Below are 21,659 nucleotides of genomic sequence, written 5' to 3'. Positions count from 1 at the left end.
GGAGCGGGGCTTTAGGGAAGGAGGGTTTTGATCCTGCTTCATATTTACGCCGCTGTGTTTGATTGCAGTGCTCCGGGATTCAAGTGTGGGTCCGATTGGACCCGAGTTGTCTTCAGGTAAGCGATGACGTCCACACACGTCACCCACTGAGAGGGCAGAGTTTGGGGTGTCTGTCTTTTCTTTCGTGGTAAGAATACAGTCACATTTGTGGGCGTGTCCATGGCAATGTCCATCTGCTCCGTAGTACTTCACTAGTGACGATTTGAGGCCACAGGCGGCATAGTGCCTGTGGTTGTTGAGAGTTTGGCAGACCACCCCTGTCGAGAGAGTCTTAAGAGTCAAGGAGGGTAGGGGCAGCTAGGTGGCGCATTGGATAGAGCACCAGCCCTGAAGTCAGGAGGACCCGAGTTCAAATCTGGCCTCAGACCAAATGCTTGACACTTACTAGCTGTGTGACCCTGGGCAAGTCACTTGGCCTCAATTGCCCCCCCCCCCCAAAAAAGAGTCAAGGAGGGTAGCAAACAGAGGGACTCCTTAACTACGTGTGGTCAGAGAGATTTTGCCCAGAATTCCTTCATTGTCCCAATTCTCCTCATTTCCTTTCCCTCTTTACTGCTCCCTCCCCTCCCCTGAAACCTACAGAAGTAGGATGCACCTGCTATAATGCCTCGATGGGTTTGGCCATTTTGGTCCTTGTATTTTGCTGACGAGCCCGGGCCCAGCACCCAGGAGGTGGCTGGATTGCCGTCATGGAGGGACCCTGGGACCGGGCAGTATTAGGTTTGACAGCTTTGCAAGGTCATACACACGAGCGTGCTCCACTCCAGATACACATGAGGCTCAGGCCATTGGTTAGATACCAGAGAGCACGTGGCGGTGTAGGTGTGGGAGGGACCGAGGAAAGGGGAACTTGTTTGCATCCCAACACTTGCGCCTTTTCCTTGCTTCCTGCGCCAGCCCTGACGGCAGCTACATAGCAGCTGGCTCAGCGGAGGGGTCTCTCTACATCTGGAGCGTGCTCACGGGCAAGGTGGACAGGGTCCTTTCGAAGCAACACAGGTGAGACGATCTGGGCGCTTCCCTGCCCTTGCTGAAAAGCCCCTGGAGGGGGCTGAGGTGGCAGGACAGGTCCTCCTGAGCCAGTCCTGGGGCTTCCAGCTACCTGCCCTCTACCTCCGTCCAGTCCCTGCCCCAAGGGGTCCTCAATAGGGCTGGCCAAGAAGCTCGAGCTAGGCCAGATTGCTCAGTGCGCTCACAAATGGGTTCATTCTCTATTCAGAAACTGAGGCAATAGCATATAGTAGAAAGAGCAGGCACACTCGGATTTGAGGACTCAGGTTCAAATCCTGACTCAGATGCTTCTTATCTGCAACTCTGAGCAAGGCACTTAACCTCGGCCTGTTGGATTCAGCGATTCAACTCTGAATCAAGCTTGGAAGGGACCTTGGAGGCAGCAGCTAGAGCTCAGGAAGGGGAAGTGACCTGTCCTTGGTCACACGGCTAAAGAACAGCAGAGATGGGACTGAACCCAAGGCCAGAGTTCTGTTCACTGTGGAGCCTGTTACCCTGTGAGTCATCCCAGTTAGAGGAGGCTGACAAATCCACAGCAACTTCTAATTACAGTTAAAATACCTTGCCACTAACCTGAACTGTTATCATTGGGGATTCTTTTTTCCCCCTAAAGATCTTTCCTTTCAAGCTTTTAACACTTGAGATTCATCCTCCAGATCACTAGTCACTCAGTCTTTGGGCAGACGTAGAGCCACTTTAACCCAGGGAGCACAGGCTCTCCGCTAAGGGTCTTTTACGTCTTTAAATACTGTAAAAATGCTTCAACATGCAAACTCCGATTCTTAGCTCCCCATGACAGTGGCCTCAGCCCAGGAGCAGGCAGCTCTCTTCCCCGCAGACCCCTGAAGCCCAGATTCTTTGCTAGTAACACAGCAGACTGGGTCCAGTTTGGCAGATCTGTCTTTGGCTGGGGGAGCCAACCTAGGCCTTTTCCATGGTTAAGGGCAATATGGAGGTGCCACTCGGAATCCACGGGCTCATTTTTTTTTGACATATCTTTTACTCATTCCAAAATTGAAATGCTTTCAAGACACTCCCAGGATTGCTTAGGCCATCGCTCCTGCACCTTGTGTCCCATCTCTTTCAGGTGACTTTGACACGCATTTGAGAGGTGTGATAGAATCTCTTTGTAGTCTTCTGAGGCAAAGGCTTTCTTCCTGCACAAGCATGCGCTATCACCTTCATGCACCATAGAAAGGTTTCTTGGGCCATTCTTCCCTCAGGTGATGGGCAGCCAACTTCAGTTCTTGTATTTATGGGGTCTTTCCTTCTGCTTCTGACCTAGTGGTGGTATTTTGGGGTCACAGGGTAGAGTGACTTTTTTTAGTAGAATTTCAGTGGTGAGTAAATTCACAACTCTACCATCGGTGCGTTCGTGTGCCTATCTGTTTACACTCGGGGTGAAATAGAACCTTAGGATTGTTCGAACTTACCTGCCTATTGTGGAATGGCTCTATTCTTACCCATGTATATCCATTCCCTGTACATCTGGGATGTCAGACGTTTTTCAGAAATACTGCAAAGTTTTGGGTCCCCCTGCCCCCAATTATAGTTTCTCTTAATTTAGCTAATTGGTTTTGTTTGTGCAAAAACCTACTGTCCTTCAATATTGTCTCCTGGTGCCTGTTTTTTGATTTTTCAGTTCTTCAATTAATGCAGTGGCATGGTCACCTTCTGGCACTCACGTGGTCAGTGTGGACAAAGGAAACAAAGCTATTCTGTGGTCTGAATACTGACTGGATGGCATAGGAAAAACAAAATCTCAGGTGCCATCTTTGTAGGAGAGCTGTTCCAGGACGGAAGGATCGAGGAAGGCTCGGCCTAAAGCTGGCGTTCCATGGGGTTTATTGCCAAGGGTGCCACTGTGACTTCCCAGAGAAGAGCTCTTGTGACAAATACAGCGGCTATTGTTCCTTGGACAGAATTTCAGAGGCCTCGAAGATAAATACTGAGAAAATAATCGACACTGCAGGTGTTTCACAAGGGATCTGCTTCCTGCCCTTGGTTTGGATGAAGAACACTACTGGCTTTGACTTTCTGTGCCTCAGGGGATGGAGCACACAGCACCAGCTGGGTCCCCTCACGGACAGCAATGCCAATTATCCCAAATAGCCATGTTCATTCTCCTTTAGCACTTTCCCTCATCCTTAAAAAGTTAGGAATTATTCACGGTTCTGGTCTAACCCAAGTCCCAGTGTTTTTTGGGTCCAACAAGTTGACCTGAAATATGGAAAGGGTGGGTCCTAATGGGTCTGGAGCATGGTGGAGCGGGCATAAGTGAGTCTGGTGGTCTCTAGTGTGTCTTTGTTTACATGTCTCTTCTTCTGATCTTCTCTAGCCACCCCTACAGAAATTCACCATTCTGCTTAAGCTGCTGCACATGGGAGAATCAGAGTAGGAAACAGTCTCCTTCTATGTATCAGTTTGATGTAAAGCTTGGGACGGAGATACCACGGAGGGAGGAGGGGGGCGTGCTGTCGTCATGAGCAGTGTGGCATGCCTGTTATTCCCCAGGCCACTCTCTGTCCCACCATCCTCTCCAGCTATGCTTCTGTTAAGTTGTTGGTAGCTTGCAAGAGGTTGAAACCTTGAATGTATCACTCTGGGACTTGACCCCTTCCAGTGACCTGTCCCCTTCACCAAGCACACGTGCGATACCTCTTTGGTGCTTGACGGAAGAAGCATGAGGAAGCCAAAGCACTTCTGCCTCCTCCCATCTGAGAGCCCATGATGAGGCAGAGCGGATTTGGGGGGATGACACTGACTCAACATTTATCCCTGCGTGTAAAATTTCAATTATGTCAGATGGGCTTCTAAGCCGCCTTTTGTTGTCACCGTCTAATTTGCACTTTATTTTGCTTCCTTCCTGAACCACTTCCGTCTGTAGTTTGGGAAGCGTCTCTTAGTGCTGGGTTAAAGGCCTGGGGTTTCAGTTGCCTCGTCTGCAAGGTGACCTCTAAGGTTCCTTCCGCCTCCAAGTCTCCAATCCTCAGCCAAGGGAATACTCTCCACATTCTTGTTCCTTGCCTACCCTCACACTACTCTGATCCCAGTTCTTGATTCAGGCGACCTCTCTGGAAAGGAGTCAAATGAACTAGACAGACCTGGACACAGCTTTTATTTATTTTATTATACTGCCCAGGAGAACTTGATTGTAAATAAATTCTGCTTTAAAAATTTCACACTTCTGTATTATGGTGGTGGTTTTTCCCCTTCATCTTTAAAGGCAAGGAAGTTATTTTCTGCCGTCCTGGTCTTGTGCTTTTGATTAGAAGAAAATACTTGAGTTAAGAGATCTTTTCCCTTATTCTTATCACTTAGTATAGATTCTTTTTTTTGGGCTAGGCAGTGGGGTTAAGTGACTTGCCCAGGGTCTCGCACAGCCAGTAAGTCTTATGTATCTGAGGCCAGATTTGAACTCGGATCCTCCTGAGTCTAGGGCTGGTGCTCTATCCACTGCACCACCTAGCTGCCCCCTTAGTATAGATTCTTGGCCAGTAGCACCACGTGGTTGATCCTGATTCCAAAGGCATTGACTCCAGATCGCAACTTTGAATGTCTGTTCTTGCTGCTTCACAAGAACGTTGCCATAAAATCCACTTGAAATTGAGGTGTTTGGTCTTTCTAGATGCACTGCCCCTTTCACATAGAGCACTTACTACTCCTAAAGAAAGAGGTGCTGATTAATATTGGGACCGATGTCCCAGTTGTCTTTCCAAGTAACAGCCACTTGATAAAACAAATGGATTCCCCAGTAAAGGAGCATCTGGCCATAGAAGCATTGCTCATTGACACTTCTGTGTGCAGAAATAAGTCCATTTCCCCTTAAATCAGTAAGACCGCCCAGGATGAGGTTGGTTAGAGGCAGCCAATAGTCACAAAGAAGGAGGCTAACCAGCTACTGTTCATCTGGTACGTAGGTAAGCACACATTTTCTAAACCTGGGCCAAAAATAGGAGTCCTGGTGATTTGAGGTTATCTTGAGGTTATCCTCTGACCTTGGGAGAGCGATCTAATGCAGCTCCCAAGGCATTAAGAGCTAAAAAAAGAAGATTGTTCCATGTCGTAATCCACCCAACGGGGATAGATTATGAAAGGACCACCTGCAGAAACTGCCCGAGGGAGCAAGCTGCGGTGATGGAGGGTTTTCTGTAACACTTGCAGCACGCTCCTGGTTAGTTAGCAGACTTGTGAATGATAGACATGATGTTGGGCTGGGACCAAAGGAGTATGACTGCATTGTGTTCAGCCTTCAAACTAATTAAGATTCTAGGTCAGTCAGGGTCCTTTAGTGTAGCTTGCTTTAAACACCTTTTATGTAAATATTGTATGAGTGAAGGTAGCTGGTTTTGTGATGAGCCCACATCCTTGCCTTCAGAGAGCTTGCTTTATATCAGGAAAAATGTGTATACATGTATGTGAATGCAAAATGGATACACTCAGCACAGAGTGATGGGGGGTCAGCACTGGCGGTAGCTGGGGCATCAGGAAAGGCCTTGGATGGGAAGCTGCTTCAACTGAGCCTTGAAGGGAATTGGGAATTCAAGAGGTAGAAGCATTGAGAGCCTGGGCAAAGGTCTGTAGGCAAGAGGTAGGATGATGTGTAAGAAAAGCAGCCAGTTGTCGAGGCCTAAGGTATGGCTGGAAGGGAGATAGAGCAGAAAAAGAGGAATCCTGTCATGTGTAATAGGCCTGGAGAGGGAGGCTAGAGCCAGCTTGGGAAGGGGCTTTAATCCCAGGCACTGTGCCCTCTGAATGGGAAACAGGAGGCTGTGTTATATCCTAGAAATCAGTGAATTGAGACATGCAGTGGGCTCCACTAAGCTTCTAGCCCTTTGTATTTAGAGACTGCCTACAGAAGACTTGGTTTTGAATTGGTAACTGTTGGTCTCAGGCAATGTGGGTCACATCTCTGTCACTTAGTAGATGGTCCCAAGTTACTGTGGCTCAAAAATACATTACCCTATGGCCACCCTAATGATAAGCAACTGAGCTAGACTGGTTCTCAGACGATCCATTCCAAAAGTTCAGTGCACTTAGGGTGGCCCCAAGAAAAAGAAGAAATACACTAGAAATCTTAGATCACAGTGTGGGGAGACAAGGCAAAGCCTCACTTGCCTTGCACGTGTTCTGAACTTTTCAGTAATGCAGTATTCAGTTTAGCTTGGGACACCATGTTGTAGGAAGGAGATTAATGAAATGGAGTGGCATCAGGGTGGAGCAACCGGAAGGCTCAAAGATGCCAAAGACTGTGCCATGTAAGAAGGAGAATTGATTGGAACAGATGTTTAGGTTGCAGAGACTTTTATCTCCTCCCTCCCCTTCTCCCACCCCTACACCTACTTTGATGGCTGTCTGTGTACTTGTCTCTTAGAAGAGGAATGAAGCTGCTTCTCCTTGGCCCCAGAGGGCAGACCTGGGGCCCAGAGGTAAGAGAGAAGCAGGAGCAAGCTGCAACGAGACCAGCTGGGACTTGATAACAAAGAAAAAACTTGCTGACTGATCTGTCCCAAAGTGGCCTGGACCCCTTCACCAGAGGTCTTCAAATGGGCCGGACCACTATTTGTTGAGAATGTTGTGCAGGGATTCTTGGTCAGAATGTTGTGCCTGAGTCGGACCAGATGTTTGGTCCCTTCCGACTGGAGAGTCTATAAGGAAATCGTAATTATTAAAACATCAGAGCCCTTCAGTATGTCAGGACTGAAGAAATAGAGCTGAAAAGCTCTGACTCTTCACAGAAGCAAGGTTTTTTTGCTCAAATGTGGGCAAAAACCATAGCCCACTTTTTTAGAAGTGTTGTGGGGAATGGGGTAGTCCAGACCTATGATTTCAACTTTTCGAGAAGCATCTTGACATGGAAACTCCCTTCCAGATAACCATGCGACTTTCATCTTAAACGGTTGTCCGGGCACTCAAGGTGAAGGGATTTGCCCAGATTCACAGTGCTGTTTATGTGTCATACTTAAGCAAAGCTCTAAGACTCCTGAGCTGGGAATTGTTTTACTTTCTTGCAGAGATTTGAGAGATAAGGGAAAGATTTTTAAAATTATTTTTCAATCACCTCTGCCCTAGTAAGCTTAACTTTTGGAGGAAAAGGCTCCCCCAGTGTTTGCGATAATCATCTTCACCTAGGATTGCTGTTGGATCGTCAGAGATGAAGCCTAGATGGAGTAAATGCTGCCAGCTCAGCGTCACACATCTAGTGTGTCTTCATGACTTCTTATTTGCCTGAATTCAATGGATAAGGCTTTGCCATGTGCTCCCATAGACCAAAAGTGTCAAACTGTGTCATTTCACGTTTGAGGTTTAATGATGTGATCACCTTTGAAATGCCCTATAATCCGTTATTCATTATCATTCAACAAGCATTAAGTGCCTCCTGTGTGCCAGGCTGTGCTGGTGCTAAAGATAGTAAAAATGTAGTGGTCCCTACCTTCAAGAAGGCAGGGAGCATGCTAAGGGGAGCGGGAGAGGGGAAGGGTTAACAAAGGAAAGTAAATATAAAAGAAAGACAGTTTGTCAGAGGAGCAGTCTAGAAGTGGGAAAAGGAAGGGGAGCAGGCAAAGCTGCTTGTGGGAGATGGTATTTGAGCGAATCTTTGAAGGAAAATAGACATCTGGAAGAAAATGCATTCCAGGCATGGAGGCAAGAGATGGAATCTTATTTGTGGTAAGCAAATGCATAGGTAAGCAACGCATGGATGCTTCTGCCTGTTTCCTCACCAAATGCCATCCCTCTCCCAGAAGACATGAAAAGCCAGCAGGTGGTGGAGCCACCGCCCCTACACCATCAGCAGCCATCCAAGGGCTTTATCTCTTTCTCCCAACTTAATTGGAATGGGAACTTAGACATGATCATTTGATTCAGGAATCTAAGAATAATACTGACCATTGCTCTCCCTCTTAAAGTTTTTATTTTTCAGTTAATTGAAATAACTTCAGTGCAGCAAGATACAAAATAAAACCAGACAAAGCATCCGCCTTTCTATTTATTGCCATAAAACCCAAGAGGACTACATGAAGAAATTCCATTCAAGTAACTACAGAAATGTATATTCTATTTAAGAGTCCACCTTAACCAAAATACACAGGAACTGTATAAATACAACTACAAAACTCTTTACAGAAATAAGTGGAGAGATAGTAATCACCCATAGCTAGGCCATACCAGTATAATACAAATGGCATTGCTACCAATATTAATTTACTTATTTAGTGCTGCACCAATCAAATGACCAATGGATTGCTTTAGAGGGCTAGAATCAAAAAAGTTATGAAATTAATCTGGAGGAGCAAAAGGTCAAGATTCTCAAGAGAAATAATGAAAAAACATGGGAAGGAAGGGGGTCTAACAGTGCCTGACCTCAAACTACCCTATAAAGTAGTAATCAATAAAAACTATTTTGGTGCTGGTTAAAAAAGAGAGAAGCCCATCAGCACAACAGATTAGGTGTGCAACATACAGGAAAAAAAAATAAACATAGGAGCATAGTTTTCAAGAAACCCAAAGATCCCAACAATAGGGATATGGACTTATGATTCAACAGAAACTCCTGAGAACACTGGAAAGCAGTCCGGTAGAAATCAGGTGTAGGCAAACATCTCACACCATATACAATAAGTTGCAGATGGATATATAACCAGGTTAAAAAAAAGTCATTTCACAAACAGAGGTGCAATGAATAAATATGAATGTAGGAAGAGTTTATGACCAAGTAAGACAAAGAGAGGATTGTAGAAGATAAAATGGACAATTATGATTATATAAAATTGAAAAGTTTTCAGAAGCAAAATGCAGTTAAAATTAGAAGAGAAATAGTTAAGGGGGTGGGGGAGGGGAGGAGGGTCTTTACAACAAATTTTTCAGATAAAAGTCTGCTATCCAAGATATATAACTGATTCAAATATGTAAGAATTATAGCCATTCCCTGATTGATAAATAATCAAGATGTATGATCAGGTAGTTCTCAAAGGAAGAAATCCAAGTTATCAACAGCCTTATTAAAGTATGCTCTAAACTGCTAATAATTAAATGCAAATTAAAACAAGTTGAAGTTCCACATCTTACTCATCAGATTGACGAGAATGATGGTCATGGGAAATGACAATTATTGGAGCGGCCGTGAGAAGGCAGAAAGACTCAACTGTTGGAGATCTAACTTGGTCCAGCCACCCTAGGCTGTAGTTTGGGACCATATCCAAAAACACTGCACCGTCCATACCCACTGACCACAGCTAGGTGTGTACCCAAAGAGGTCAGTGACATTACAAAGGATCCATGTGCACAAAAATATTTATAGCAACTCTTAGCGATAGGACAAAGCACTAGAAATGAAGGGAGTAGCTGAAAAAATTATAGTATGTAAATATAAGAGATTATGGGGTCATAAGAAATGACAAGAACCAGAGAAGACTGAAGTGAAACTGATACCAAATGAAATGAACAGGACCAAGAGAACAGTTAATACAGTAACCACAGCATCGCAAAGCAAAACAATTTGAAAAGATCTAAGAACTCAGATCAGCATGAGGACTGACCATTTCACAGCACCCATGATGAAGCATGATTTTTGCTGGTTAGTCACTTTTCAGTCATGTCTGACTCTTCATGACCCCATTTGGGATTTTCTTGGCAAAGCTACTGGAGTAGTTTGCCATTTCCTTCTCTAGCTCATGTTATAGATGAGAAACTGAGGCAAACAGGGTGAAATGACTTGCCCGGGGTCAAACAGCTATTAAGTGTCTGAGGCCAGATTTGAACTTGGGAAGTCTTCCGTATCCGGGCCTGGCACTCTATGCACTATGGTGCCATCTACCTGCCCTCATGAAGCACTGATGCCGCCTCCTCACCAAAGGTAATGGACTCAAGGTGCAGCATGAGATCACTTTCTGATATGGCCAATCCGTGGATTTGTTTTTCTTAGCCACGCTTATTGGTTTTTTTCTCTTTTTTCCATAAGTTAGAGGTCATGTTTGGGGGGAAGGGGAAAGTGAGTGATAGTGTTGCAACAAAGAAAGAAAATGGGATAGCTAGATGGTGCAGTGGATCAGTGGAGTCAGGAGGACCTGAGTTCAAATCTGGCCTCAGACACTTGACATTTACTAGCTGTGTGACCCTGGGCAAGTCACTTAACCCTATTGCCTACAAAAAAAAAAAAAGAAAGAAAGAAAAAAGAAAGGGAGGGAAAGGGAGAGGGAAAGAGAAAGGAAGGGAATCATTGCATTTTTTAAATGCACTGAAGAGAACAGAAGGAAACAGACCCAGTTGATGGATAGCTTTGAACATGTTGAATCCTATACTTTGTAGAAAAAAGAAGAAGAAGAAGAAGAAGTAAGCTCTTCTTAGAGACTTGTGGTTTCATGTAGCCTTTTTTTTAATTCTACTCTCAATATGGAATTTTTAAAATTGATTTTTCTTCAGGTCAGTGTGAACCCTTGCCTCTTCCCCGTTTAAGGTTGCACTCTGTGATAACGAACACTACCTACTCAGACCGACCACAGGAATCCCTGGAAGCCCGGCCTCGGTGCCCAAGATCGTCCATCTCTGGCAGATACCTGGGTAAGGCTCTTAAGTGAATTCGACAATGGCTAGGAGGGCAACAAGCTAATTATTGCTGCTAAGATGCCCGTGGAGCCAGCAGGGCTCCTGACCTTTTTATTAAAATTTGTGACCTCAAGCGGCCATTAAGTGTTAGTTCAGCTAAATTAAGCCTAAGATTTTCAAGCCTTTTGTCTTACTGGTGCTTCCTGAGGAAAGCGAATCCAATCTATTTCTAGAAACCAAAGGGGTTTAACGGAGAAAAACAGTTTTCATTTCCACACATTCCAGCCCCACCCCCACCTGCCTGCTCACCCTCCTGCGCTGGCCTTGGAGCCGAGCCTGAGGAGACGGAGCTGAGGAAGAAGACCAGCTTCCTTGGTTAATGCCCAGAACTGCTGATGCGTCCAGTTTGCTGATTCAGGGGCTAATCCAGGTCCTGTGCTCTGTTCTGTGCATGGGATTATCTCTTAAACAGCAACAGCCCATCCAAATCTGCTACAAATTCCCCTCTTCATCCTTTGGGGGGGTTCACTCTCATCCATTTCAGGGAAAGGGCCCCCATGTACATTGTCCTACCTGAACGGCACTAGCTTACTTGGAAAGAGACGGAACCGGAGTCCTCGAGTCTCCATAGCGCCATTACTGGCCCAGCAGAACTCCAGGTAAAAACCAAGATACAGTAAATCAGTCTTTAAATAGATGTTACTGGTCTAGCAAGAAATCTGAGTGGGGCCAATGGAAGTCAAAGTTGTTGAATAAATCCCACCCCCCCCCTTGGTTTTATTTCCTCCTGGTTGGCTTTTCTGGGGGATCTTCAGGTGAGGTTACCCAGCCTGGCTACTCCAAGCAAAGGTTTGTGTTCCCTTTTGTGGGCTGGTGCAGAGGTCTCCAAAGTCAGGGCTGTGCCCACCCAAGAGACCACAGCCTAACCCCAAGAGGCATATGAGCCACCACTCAGCATGGGAAAATGGTCATGGGTCTGACCCTACTTTCCCTACTTGTTAAACCTTTTTATTGTCTCTGGAATCAAATAGGATTTCATCCCTATTTCATTCCTTTTCAATTTCTATCTTGTATGTGAGTTTTATAATGTTAAATAATTATTAGTGCAATAGGTTTAATAATATAATTTAATTTAAATAAGTCAGTATCCACATATTGGTGGTGCGTGCTCCAACATGGTTTACTAATGGTATGGAGCACCAAAAAAGTTTGGGAGACAACTCACTGGTCTAATGAGTTGGGAACAGGCAGCGTTGAAAGTGGGAAGGAAAGGGGGCTGGGAGCTGCTCTGAATGAAAGACTTTCTTGCATGGGGTAGATGGGTTCTGGTTCACTAGAACATACTTATTATCCACAAGAAGGCTGAGTATAACAGGATTTTAAATTCGTACTGCATTTGAGCACCTTGGGCTAGTGCCTTCTCCCATACTAGTCTGGGTCGTTATGAACGTGCCATAGGCAGGGGGCCATCCAAAAAGGACGTCTTCCTCATTTGAATCTGCCACTTGTTAGAACCTCGATTAGGCCCGTTTTGCTGAGGCTTTATAAGAAAAGGCAAATAGGTCAATACTGATTTGTGATTTCCTGGTCTAACAAGCGAGATCCCAACAGTCTCAGCAAGGTTGTGGGACTTGCTCATGGCCACGCGGCTGGGGTCACAGGTGGTATTTGAACTCAGACCTTCCCAACACCCTCTTCAGAATGTTACCCACTATGCCACACCAGTAAAGAAGGGATTGTTTTTTCCTTTTTAAGGACATTCTGCCTAAAAATCAAACTGTATAAAAGACTTTATTACCTGGCTACGTTGGAAGCTTAGGATAAACATGGGAATGTCTTTTGCTTGACTACTGTGTATATTTGTTATGAGGGTTTTTTCTTTTTGTTGTTGTCCAATGGGAGGGGATTTGAGAGAGAAAGAAAATAGATTTTTGTTCATTAAATGCATAGTTGTTGAGAGAGAAAGAAAGAAGAGAAGGAAAGAAGAAAGGAAGGAAGAAAGAGAAAGAAGCTGAGGGTAGTTTGGGGGTTTTTTGGGAGGAGTTTTTTGTTGGTTGTTTTTATCTTGAATTTCATTAGTGTTGGGAATTCCCAGTGTGGATATTGCCTCCACCAGAGTGGATCAGCTACTTCACTGAATCAGCCTTGGATCCTGACTATTTCTCTGACCTTAATGTGCCTCTCTGTGTGTGCCTCATTTTCCTCATCTGTAAAAGGAAGGCGTTAGATTTGATGTCCACCCAGTTCTGACCCAATGAGCCTGTGAGCATTAGCATGTCAGAGAGTTGCTGGGGCACTGAGAGGTTGGGTGGCTTGTCCACAGTCCCACAGCCAGTATCGGGCAGGGATGAGCCTGGAAGCTAGCTAGGTCTTCCTGATTCCATCTGACGATTCTGGCTCGCCTTTGGCGCCTCGGCTGGCCTGTCCCTGCACCTTTACTTAGAGTCATTGCTCACCTTCCAAGGATCTTTGGCACCTGAAGGCCTCCCAGACTCCCTTCTAAGATGGCAACCGGCATGAAGAATGCCCCAAACCACGTCATCTTCAAGAAGGTCTCCCGGGACAAGTCGGTGAGTGGCTCAGGGACCGACTGGGTGGGCCCCTGCATAAATGACCAGGCTGCTTTATTATCGCCTCAGACATCTGCCGAGCACCTACTGTGTGCGAGGCCCGAGGCTCCAGCGACCTGGGTTGGGAGGGGGAGGAGGCAAAGATGACTAGGAGTCGGTAGCCGCGCTGTCTGGGAGCTTCAAGATGAGTGGTGGAAATAAATAAGCGTCACAAACCAAGAAGACTCACGGCCCAGACGCCCCAAGACTGGAGCCACGGCGGCTCCGGGAGGGGGAGGAGGAGGTAGAGGCCGGAGGGGAGCCTCCCAGGATGGGAGGGAGCAGAAGAAAACAGGAGGCTAGGACCTGGGGCCCGGGGGGTCCCTGCCCGAAAGCAGCACCTGCTGAGGAGATGGGAAGCAGGCTGTCCCTCACGCTCTGTTGCTTGCCCCCTGCCTTTGCCCAGGCTGTGCCACCTGCCTGGAATGCACTCCTCGGTCCTCATTGCCTCCTCTCAGGTCCCCAGCTCCCTAGGCCCTGGAGCCACCCCCATCCAGGGCCTTTCCTGACTCCACTAGGGCCTCAGGGCTCCCCCATCCCTCTGCTATCTATTCCCCCAAATGACCTCATGTGTATTTTGTGTTTGAGAGGTGGGTGGCCTTGTGGTCAGGAAGACCTGAGTTCAAGCCCCGCCTCTGACACGCCCTGGCTCTCTGTGCCCCAGGAAATCTCTGCAGCTCTGTTAGTGGTGAAGTGGGTGCCCTCTGCATAGGGGGAGTTCACCAGTCCCACGGAGCCCCAGGTCCAGCCCAGAATCATTTTCTCTTGACTTCTCTGTGTATGCGTGGTTCCTGGCCACCCCCAGTGAGGTCAAAGACTGCTTCATGTCTGTGCTCCCTGGTGCCTAGCACAGGGCATGGCACACAGTGGGTGCTTAATAAATGCTTGTTGAATTGAATGTCTTGGAAACAAGAGTCTCAGAGCAGAGGGAAGGCTAAGGGGAGAGGAGGAGGAGGAGGAGGAGATTTGGAGCTGGACGGGACTTTAGAGGCCCCTGAGTGACGCCTTCATTTGATAGATGAGGAAACAGAGCCACTGAGCTCAGTGACTTGCCCAGGATCATACAGCTCTGCACTCAGTAGGCACCTACTGTGGACATCAATGAAGCTGTCCCCTGGCCCAAGGATCGACAGTCTCCTTGGGTATACATCCAATCAGTCAATGAGCAGGCACTTATTAGTGCCTACAGTGTCCCAGGCATGGGGCTAGGTGCTGGGGATAGAGACAAAATGAACTATCCCTAAAAAAAAAGGTGACATTCTTTTCGATTCTTTGTTAGGGAGGGATGGTTTGACAGGGAGGGAAAAGAAGCAAAAATAAAAGGTAACAAAAGAAGTGTTAATGAGAAAAGTGTTAATGAGAGGGTCTCTTCCACTGAAGACCCGGGTTCAAACCCTACCTTACATAGCTGTATGATCCTGGGCAGGTCACTTAACTTCTGTGGCTCAGTTTCCTCATTTGTCATATGAAGGCACGGACTCAGAGGCCTCTAAAGTGCCTTCCAGCTCCCAGTCTATGACCCTGGGGTTCCTGGGGTCTTTGAGAGCCCGCCTTGCTTGTGGAGGGAGGGCCTGTGAATGGTAGAGCGACGGAATGTCCGAGCTGGCAGTGGCCTTCGGAGTCGTCTGGGCTCAGCTCCTCTGAGGCCCGGACAGGTGAAGGTGACCCAAGGTCACACAGCCAATCACGCCTCATCTCCTGACTCCAGGCCCAGGGCTCCGTCCACTCCAGCAAACTGACTCCCAACAATAGAGGTCCCCGGGCTCAAGCCACTGAGATCTTTTAGGAGAAATAAATCATTCTTCAATTAATGAGAGGTGGCTTAAGGGATGAGTACTGAGGATATCGGGGCCTTCTCCACTTTGAAAGAGGGAGGAGGCTTCCAGGGAGGAGAAGGAAGAGAGACATGAAGCTTTGGGAGGTGGAGGGGAGTTGGAGAACCTGAGTTTGACTCCTGGCCCTGTCACTCCCCCTGTGCTCCCCTGGATGAGCCCCTTCCCCTCCCCCACCTCAGATTTTCCCTATTAAAATGGCCCCGAGGGTCCCCTGCAGCTCCAGTTCTGTGGTCCTGGCATCAGAAAGGAGACTGTGGGTAAACATAGCCCAGGGTCAGCCGCTTATCCAGGATGCCTCCAGGTGGGACCCATCATGGGACCCATCATGGGACCCAGGGCAGGGGGGAGCTTCTCTGGAGGCTGATGTCATAGGCCGCAGAATGGACCCTAGAGACCCCCCGGCCCCACCCTGTCCTCTCACTTCTGGGGAAGCAGGCCCAGAGTGGCGAAGCAACCTGTCCGAGGCCGCGCAGGTGTCAGTGCAGAGCCCAGGGAGGAGTCTTTCTGCCGCTTCTCCCGTGGTCACCTGGTTAGTGAAGGTCACTCAGGCCCCTCCTGTTCTTCCCACAGGTGACCATCTACCTGGGGAAGAGGGACTACATCGACCACGTGGATCAGGTGGAGCCCGTGGGTAAGTCAAGGGGGACAAGCACCCTGGGCCGGTGGCCCTCCTTGTGCCGCGATGCTGGCTGGTCTGAGTGTCTCCATCCTCCTCACTGGGATTCTCTCCTTTTGGTCCAGATGGCGTCGTCCTGGTCGATCCTGAGCTCGTGAAAGGGAAGAAAGGTGAGGCAGGCTTTTACATTCTGAAATCTGTCTGAAAGACAAGCGTTTATGAAGCACCGGGAGGTGCAGGTGCTGGAGATCCAGAGACAGGAACAAAACGGTCCCTTCCTTCAAAGAGCTTCAGGTCCCTTCCACATAAGAGTAAATGCAGAGCAGAGACAAAAGCCTTTCAAGGTCATTGGGGGAGGGCCCAGGAAAGGCACGTGGAAGAAGTGGTGTCTGAGCCAGAGATTCTCCAGGGAGAGTGAGGAAGGAGCCCCTTCCAGGCGTGGGGATGGCCCGCAGGGGGCCACAGGCTGAGTGAAAGGCAGAAGTGTAGACGGGACAGCAAGCAGGCTGGTGTGTCGTGGGGAGGGTACAGAGGAGAGCGATGCGGGAGAGGAATGCTGGGGCCGGGAGGGCTTCCAGAGCTAAACGGGCAGGCCATCAGGAGCCCCACAAGGCTCTGGGGCATGATCAGACCAGCCTTGGCCGTGCTCGGTTTGGCAGCTGGATGGACGATGGCTCGCACTGACGGCCTCAGGACCCTTCTGGGCTTGCACTCGATGCTCTCAGGGCTAAAAAGCCTCCCTGGAGCCACAATGGCCAATGGCCGATGGCCGATGCGGGGAGAGCCTTCTTTTCATCACACCCAGCTCCATCCTAGGACGGGGTCCTCTTCTCAGACGCTCAGGAGAGACCATGACAGTGCAGGAGCCAGAGCTGGAAGGGGGCCCAGGGCCTGTCCAGTCCAACATCCTCCTTGTAGAGATGAGGAGACTGAGCCCAGAGACTGAGGTCACACAGGTAGAAATCACAGCGGCAGTCTCAGAACCAAGGCTGAATCATCCAGCTCCCCCACGCCTGGAGCGCTCTCCCTCCTCATCCTGGCTTCCTTTCAGTCCCGCCTAAAGTCTCCCCTTCTGCAGGAAGCCTTCCCCAACCGCTCTAAATTCCAGCGCTTTCCCACTCCTGTTTACTTCCTAGGTATGTGGTTTGGAGCTTGTAGCACACATCTGTTTGCTTGTGATCTCCCCCATTTGAATGTAAGCTCCCTGAGGGCAGGGACTGTCTTGAGCTCTCTGGAGCGTTTATCTCAGTGCCTGACACAGCAAATGCTTAATAAATGTTCATTGACTGACTGATGACCTGAATTGTTCAGTCCCATAATTCCAGTTGGGGAATGCCAATGACATCTGTTATTCCCAGACTAATGACAGCCCAGAAGAATTCCTCTGCTCCCTTGGGAATGTACCTGAGCTAAAAGATTGCAGGTCCTGGGGTACATAGAAACCAACCAAATGTGTATGACATTCTGAAGTCATGTGCTCCTGCTCTTACATAGGATCTGTAACTTTTTAAGAATCAGCCTGGGCTGAAGGACATGGGGTATATGATGCTTAGGTAAATCTAGTCATCATCATCCTTGAAAACCAGTTGTTGGGGTGGGCATCCATTGACTGAAGCCAACAGTGCGGGTCTGCTTCTCAATCCCAGGGGACCCTGGACTTTGTGGAACACACGTCTCCCCTCTAGCCCACCCCCCGAGTCACGGGCGTGAGCAGAGGGCTCACAAGGTGCTAACCTTGCCATCTTCTTCTGCCCAGTCTTTGTGTCTCTGACGTGTGCGTTCCGCTACGGCCAGGAAGACATCGATGTCATCGGCCTGACCTTCCGCAGAGACCTGTATTTCTCCAGGGTGCAAGCGTACCCTCCCATCAACACAGGGAATGCACCAACCAAACTGCAGGACAGCCTGCTGAAGAAGCTGGGGATCAACGCTTACCCTTTTCTTCTCACAGTGAGTGTGCCCACCCTGACTCTGGCCCACTCCTCCCTGTGCGTCCCATTCCCAGATGCCCAAAGCTGCCGGGCCCGTGGAAGAGGCGGGAAAGGGGAAACAGGAACTAAGCATATCTTTTGAGGGGGGAGGGGATTGGAACCATCACAGTAGGGAGCTTTCAGTGAAGAAACACCCTGCCCTGCGGCTCAGTCTTTCCAGTGCCCACGTTCCCGAGGGTTCACTGCATCTTATGCTTACCTTGACACAGAATTGCACACACAACCAGGGCTCAAACCCGCCACCCCAGGCTCGTCTTCCCCACTCTGAAGCCAGCTCTCAGACCACTATATCATGCTGTTGTTGTGCAGTTATTCTCAGTTGTATCTGACTCTCCGTGACCCCATTTGGGGTTTTCTTGCCAAAGATACAGGAGCGGTTTGCCATTTTCTTCTCCAGCTCATTTTATAGTTGAGGAAACTGAGGCACATGGGGTTAAGTGATTTGCCCAGGGTCACACTAATAAGTTAATAAGTGTCTGAGGCCAAATTTGAACTCAGGAAGAGGAATCTTTCCGACTCCAGGCCTGGTGCTTTATCCACTGTACCGTCTAGCAGCCCCCATTATATCATACTGCCTCTCAAAATAACATCTTTACAGTCTTTTAAATTCAATCCTTTCTAATAGAAATGTGTAATATTTCTGACATGTAAAATAATAAAGAATTAGAATATTTCTGATAGAAATAATAATAACAATGTAATAAATAACAACAAAGTAAAAACCAACTGTAAGAATTCTGATCAATTCCACGGCTGCCCCATGATTCAGGAGGCCTGAGGGTAAAGCAGGCGGCCCACACCCATCACCCTGAAGTGGGTGATGGGCTCAGGGTGCAGATGCAGGAACTTGTTGGCTAGACCATTCATATTTATTGCAAGAGTTTTATTTTTCCTATTTTTTTCCAATGAGGGAGAGGGAAGGAGAGAGGAGGGAGGGGAAAATCAATTTTTGTTCATTGAAAAAAGTAATTAAAGATGAAATGAATAACTTAGCTGTTCTCATCAATACAATGATCTAAGACAGTTCTGTAGGACTTAGGATAAAGGGTGCTGTCTATCTCCAGAGAAAGAACTGGAAGAGTCTGAATGCAGATCAGAGATACTTTTTCATTACTTTATTTTTCTTGGATTTTTTGGTCTGTGTTTTCTTTCACAGAATGACTTACGTGGAAATGTGTTTTGCGTAACTACACGTGTATATACCTTCTCAATGAGGGGAGAAGGGGAAGGAGGAAGAGAATTTGGAATTCAAAATTTGAAAAAAAAAGTTAGAATTGTTTTTACATGTAATTGAGGGGGAAATTAAATATTAAATAATGAATTAAAAAAACAAATCAAATATTTCTGGGAACACTGGGTGGCCGCTGCATCGCCACCTTAGAACAGAGCGCCTGGCACACAGTTGGCACTTAATAAAGGCTTGCTGTTGGATCGATCGATCCATCACCTCCCAAACATCCCGCCCTCAGGACTTTCTCTCTTCTCCCTCAGTTTCCTGACTACTTGCCCTGCTCAGTGGCTCTTCAGCCGGCTCCTCAAGACGTGGGCAAGGTGAGTGGGGCCGGGCCCCAGGAGGAATGAGCCGCGGAGCCCCCAATCCCCTGCCCGGGAAGTGGGCACTCCCAGCCTGGCGTGGAGCTGACACTGATTTAGGGGCTTTACCAGGAAAATGTCCAGGGTCAAACTCCATAGTAAGAATGTTAGCTCACGTTTGTGCGGGGCACCCCAAAAGTCTGGGTGGAGTTTGTAAGCTATTAAAGCTCATGACATTCTATGTATGTTGTCTCTTCTGATCGTCTTAGAAATCTGAGAGGCGGACCCTCTTATTATCCCCATTTTACAGATGAGAAAACTGAGAATAAGAGCATTTCAGAGGTCGTCCATCTGGAAGTGTCTGAGGCAGGATTTGTACTCGGGTCTTGCTGAGTCCGAGTTCGTGTTCAGCCACATAATCCAGTTTGATTGTGGGCTAAATCCGCCTGGAACAAGCCCAGGGCGGTGGGTCTGAGATTGTGGGCCCTCCGGAGGGCCGAGGCACAGCCTAGAGCTGGAGGGGACCCCAGGAGCTCCATCCTGGTTTAGTGACTTGCCCAAGGTCATCCAGGTAGCATGGAAACTTCCAGCACAGCCTTTCATCACTTGTTATTTATTGGATTATCCTTTAAATGTGAGTCGCTCACAGAAGATCCTGGTGTGACATGACATGGCCTAACTTTTTTTTTTTTTTTTTTTTAGTGAGGCAATCGGGGTTAAGTGACTTGCCCAAGGTCACACAGCTAGTAGTGTCAAGTGTTTGGTCTGAGGCTGGATTTGAACTCAAGTCCTCCTGCCTTCAGGGCCGGTGCTCTATCCCCTACGCCACCTAGCTGCCACAACATGGCCTAGCTCTTAGCAGGACCCGGCCATGTGGTAACCTCTCCAAGATAAGGCAGAAGCTTCCTGGGTTTTCTGAGCCTCAAACGCCGAAAAATGAGGCACTCACAGTGGTCCCTCGCTCTCTTTCTCTTTTGATCCTTCTCAGTGCTGCGGAGTAGACTTTGAGGTGAAAGCCTACGCCACAGACATCACAGACACGGAGGAGGAAAGAGTGCCCAAAAAGTAAGATGGGGGTTCCCAGCCCCTCCCTCCAACATCCCTTCACTCCTCCTCCTTCCCCATCCAGCTTCTCCTCCAGCGTCCCTGACTCAGAGCTAAAAGGGGCTTAGCCTAAAGATAGGAGCGTTTTACAGATGAGGAAACTGAGGTGGGGGAAGGGGTGAATCGCCCCCAACAAAGATGAAGGGTGGATGAGGGTCCAGTTGGGAGCTCTGAGTTGGCAGGGAAGGTAATCCCAGGAAACCTGAGTTTCTCTGCTTACGTAGGAGCTCTGTCCGCCTGCTGATCCGCAAAGTCCAGCATGCCCCTCCTGAAATGGGACCCCAGCCCCAAATGGAGACAGCCTGGCAGTTCTTCATGTCCGACAAGCCTCTGCACCTGGCCATCTCTCTCACCAAGGAGGTAATGAGCGCACCTCTGTGGGGGAAAGGGGTCTTTGTTCTTGGCATCCTCCCCCACGCACATACCTCCAGGCACTGCACATCTGAGATGCTCTCCTGGGTGCTCTGAGACTGTGAAATCACTCTAGAACTCTGGGGGAGCAGGGATCTCCTCCCTGAGGAGGAGGTTGTCCTTCCAACCTGGCAGATCACTGCCTGTCCCTGCCTGCCCACCCCGTGCCTCCCAATTTGCTGTGGCCCTTCCTCATTTCCTCTCGATGTCATGAGGATGCCCACGTAGCAAAAAGAAGTTGTGGCTTCAGGAAGGCAGTTTGCCTCAAGGAAGAGACCCTCCGGGAGACCAGGGGTGGGCTCACCCAGAAACAACACTTTAAAAAAACTAGAGAACTTGGCAAGTTCAGCAACAGAAAGTTGAAAATGCAGAAACAGCGCGCTCCCAGCTGCTGACTCAGCTCCCTTCTTTAAAGGAGACCTTTCTCCAAGGAGGATCCCAGTTAGGAATGAGCCCCTGGCTGTCTGGGAGGAGTCAGAGAACCCCAGCCTTCTAGACTTGGAAGGGACCGGGGCTGCACTTAGTCCAACACATGCCCTGAAAACCCCCCTTGGAGCATTCCCCACGCGGATAGTCCAACCTCTGAAGACCTCCAGTGAAGGGTGGGCGGCCTTGCACCGTTGGAGTCCCAGAGGCTGCTCATTCCTTGGGCGGCCAGTGGCCATTCTGTCTTCCTGCTGGAGAGGGATGCTGTCCTCCCAGCTTCTCCAAGCCCAGGGGCAGACGCAGTGAGGAGGGGAGCAGGGCGCCCCCCACCCCACCCCAGGCAGCCCATCCCAATTTGGGATGCTTTTTGTTGTTAGCACACTTTTCCCCTTCATCCAGACCAGATCCACTTTTCCCACCCCCCGGTGCTACAGCCATGTGAGACGCGTCTCAGCCTCCGTTCACAGGATGGCCCTTCATCCAGATGCTTTTCCCTCTGACCCCCAACAGCTTGCAAGTC

General features: G+C 48.5%; 2 protein-coding genes across 6 annotated transcripts in view; both read left to right on the top strand.

The window, feature by feature from the left end:
* ATG16L1 (autophagy related 16 like 1) overlaps positions 1 to 4,253 on the top strand; it is a 30,832-nt gene extending 26,579 nt beyond the window's left edge. For all 5 annotated transcript variants that reach the window (XM_027875245.1, XM_027875244.1, XM_027875243.1 and 2 more), the window contains 3 exons: positions 69 to 116; positions 958 to 1,059; positions 2,714 to 4,253. In XM_027875245.1, the coding sequence (XP_027731046.1) occupies positions 69 to 116; positions 958 to 1,059; positions 2,714 to 2,807 (244 nt within the window). In that variant the 3' untranslated portion in view covers positions 2,808 to 4,253. The remainder of the gene's footprint in view (positions 1 to 68; positions 117 to 957; positions 1,060 to 2,713) is intronic.
* A 706-nt stretch (positions 4,254 to 4,959) lies between these two features.
* Positions 4,960 to 21,659, top strand: part of SAG (S-antigen visual arrestin) — a 35,061-nt gene continuing 18,361 nt past the window's right edge. Inside the window, exons 1-9 of the mRNA XM_027875339.1 lie at positions 4,960 to 4,983; positions 10,492 to 10,629; positions 13,079 to 13,184; positions 15,629 to 15,689; positions 15,800 to 15,844; positions 17,431 to 17,624; positions 19,157 to 19,216; positions 20,187 to 20,263; positions 20,527 to 20,662. Of these exons, the coding sequence (XP_027731140.1) occupies positions 13,119 to 13,184; positions 15,629 to 15,689; positions 15,800 to 15,844; positions 17,431 to 17,624; positions 19,157 to 19,216; positions 20,187 to 20,263; positions 20,527 to 20,662 (639 nt within the window). The 5' untranslated portion in view covers positions 4,960 to 4,983; positions 10,492 to 10,629; positions 13,079 to 13,118. The remainder of the gene's footprint in view (positions 4,984 to 10,491; positions 10,630 to 13,078; positions 13,185 to 15,628; positions 15,690 to 15,799; positions 15,845 to 17,430; positions 17,625 to 19,156; positions 19,217 to 20,186; positions 20,264 to 20,526; positions 20,663 to 21,659) is intronic.

The sequence above is a fragment of the Vombatus ursinus genome, unplaced genomic scaffold (assembly GCF_900497805.2).
Source record: "Vombatus ursinus unplaced genomic scaffold, bare-nosed wombat genome assembly UNPS02014808.1, whole genome shotgun sequence".
Classification (NCBI taxonomy): domain Eukaryota; kingdom Metazoa; phylum Chordata; class Mammalia; order Diprotodontia; family Vombatidae; genus Vombatus; species Vombatus ursinus.
Note: the sequence above shows the minus strand (reverse complement) of the source record. Positions and strands in the feature narration are given on the sequence as shown.